The sequence below is a fragment of the Ostrinia furnacalis genome, unplaced genomic scaffold (assembly GCF_004193835.3).
Source record: "Ostrinia furnacalis isolate ACB-3 unplaced genomic scaffold, ASM419383v2 OfSCF0109, whole genome shotgun sequence".
Classification (NCBI taxonomy): Eukaryota; Metazoa; Arthropoda; class Insecta; order Lepidoptera; family Crambidae; genus Ostrinia; species Ostrinia furnacalis.
Window position 1 is genome coordinate 1 of NW_021130348.1, and position 2,780 is coordinate 2,780.

Sequence of the window (2,780 nt, forward strand, 5' to 3'; positions counted from 1 at the left end):
AGGTAGGGTAAGGTGGGGCACAATGAAACAAAAAAACGTTTTTTGTTCATAGAATCAAAATTTCTTATTATTTTAATAAACTCTTTTCAAGAAAATTAACATTAGCTATCCCTTTAATAATCAACAATATCAAACTACGTGTTTCTATAAGTAATCTTAAATTATTGGCACTTTTTCGAGATCAATTTTTTGTTGTACTGTGCCCCAGATCTGGGGTACAGTAAAACTAGGGTAGGGGTACTATGAAACAGATTGGGGCACAGTGCAACATAATGTAAAATGTCATACAAAATCAACATTTATAACAAAAAATATATATGTAAGAAACATTAATATAAATTAAAATATTTTAAAATGTTTTGAGAGAAAAAATATATGTCTGACTGGCGTTTTGTTTTCAATTTTTTGTCCAAAGGTTTCACCACAATTTCTATATCATCTTTGGAAACCACAGCCATATCTGGTTCTAATGGAAAGCAAAATCCTTCCGATTTAACACTCTTTCTCAGGTAACTAATATCGTATTCATTACTTTCACAGTCTAAGTCTGTTAACAATCGACCTATAAAATGCTTTAGTTGTTTTCCCGGAAACCGAACTATGACAAAGTCGTTTTTCTTTGCAATATTATAGGAGGTTAACGGAATGTCATCTAAATTAGCAGAAGACACAGATGCATCAGAATCGCTAGAATCCGAAAAAAGTATTTTATTAACTTTTTTTACTTTCATACTTGATTCTGGTTTCTCTTGCTTAGTTTTCTTTTCTTTTTTTTTTATTATTTTCTCAATTTCTTTCTCCTTCTTCATAAGTTTTTTCTCTTCTTTTAATAGGGCTTTTTCTTCAATTTCTTTTTTAATTGGTGTATCTGTTGCTATTATCGTTTTACCTCTTTGTCTTCCTTTTGATGAGCTTAATCGAGGCTTTGCTTTGGGATAGTCTCTGCATTCAAGTGGACTTTTGAGAATGCCATGAAGATGTTTACCTGCCGTTGAAACATTTTTATTATTTTGCTTCTCCAATTTCGATGCATCTATTTGAACTAAGTCTATGTTTTCAGTCATATCATCTTCTTGCACCTGAGCAAAACTTTTCTGAGGCGTCTGTCTATCATTATTTCTTAGTAGTTGTAACTTATTACAGTCCGTTTCTTCGATGAGGCTAGGAGATGGGGTTCTGGATAAATCAAATTCTTGGTCACGCGCATTGTTAGTTCGAGATGATTCCGCGTCAGGCATAGTTTTTTCATTGGGATCGGTACGATTGGTTACCTCACTGGGCATAAAATCATCATCATTAAAAATATTGCGGTCGAACGGGAAAATTCCTGATTTGCGGAAACCTGACTTAATATTGACAGGGGTCATGGCTTTTTCGAAAGCAGTTCCCAAGATTTCTGCGACACAATAAATTGAAATCGGCACTCCTGGGTTTCGCATCATCCAAGAATCGGCTGCGGCATTATAATAGGTTTGTAATGGAGCAAACACTGAAACATCTAATGGCTGCAACCTATGACTCGTGTGAGGCGGAATTGTTAGTATGGTCACGCCATTATCTTTGGCAATATTTAAAGCCTCTGGTGAAAGATGACTTTCATGGTTATCAAGTATTAAAAGGCTTTGATTGTCTTTCGATGAACCGGTTATCTTGACAAAATGCTTCATAACTTCAGCAAATAACTGAGTATTCATCCATCCCGTTGGCTGGGCAAGCCCCAGAGTCCCTATTGGAGCTTTGTTTATCATGAAGTTCTTGAAATGTTTTCGAGGGAACACCATGGCTGGAGACAATGCAGTACCTGTTGCTGAAACAATGCAACAAGTAGTCACAAGTGTCCCTCTTTCTCCACTTGTTACCTTATTTAACTGTTTAGACCCCTTTTGTGCTAAAATTTTTTTAGGCTTCTGCACTGTTGTTGTGCCTGTTTCGTCTAATGCAAAAACACGCGTGCCATTTCCAAATGTAGACTGTCTCTTCATCACATCCTCTAAGTTATCGAAAAACATCATCACATTGTGCCTATTGAACGAGGTGGCGCGTGAAAGGCTGCATGGTTCCGGTTTTCTTAATGATAAATCCGGGTTCCGTTTCCGAAAGCCATAAAGCCAGTCTATACCAGCTATTTTACGGTCTTTCCACGACTGTGGAGTCTCAAGGTTAAGATGTGAAGCTAATTCGTAAGCCAACTTTCTTGCCTCAATGGTGTCCAGTCCATATGACATTTTGGCGCACGTAATTAAATACTCTTTTAATTTTTGTTCTTGATTTTCTGTAAACACTGTTCGCACTTTGTAGTTGGGCGTATATCTCACGACCTGTCCCTCTTCTTCTGGGTTTTCCTTTTTTTTCTTGCAATACCTATACAATGTGCTAAAATTAACATTCTTCAGATTTGCTGCTTCTCTTAAAGTTTTACCTCCTTCAACTAAGGCTACTGCTTCTTTCATATCTGCTTCATTATGAAGCCCTATATCCGTTTTTCTTTTCCGGTTACGAACCATTGTGGTGTTTTCTAAAAACAAAAAACAAAAACTTATCTTAATATAAAGGGGTACACTGAAACATGTTTTACTGTGCCCCGTTTCACTGTACCCCATGACCCCCTTCACTAACACAAAAACATATAACATTTTTTAGGTTATAAACACCGGCCTTCGTCTGATGTCAATATTACAAGAAATATGCAAGAATTATTAAAAAAATAGCCATACATACCTTTGGTAAACAGTGTACTAATAAAATCGAAAACTTTTTCGTGAAAAAAGATACGAATTACT

The 2,780-nt window shown here is 36.0% G+C and overlaps 1 protein-coding gene across 1 annotated transcript; it reads right to left on the reverse strand.

Moving 5' to 3' along the window:
• Positions 1–733: 733 nt before the first annotated feature.
• Positions 734–2,504, reverse strand: LOC114352198 (uncharacterized; the record flags this gene model as incomplete). The annotated part of the gene is made up of 1 exon (XM_028303709.1): positions 734–2,504. A coding segment is annotated over exon 1 (1,771 nt), but the record flags the coding sequence as incomplete, so codon positions are not given.
• Between the last annotated feature and the right edge of the window lie 276 nt (positions 2,505–2,780).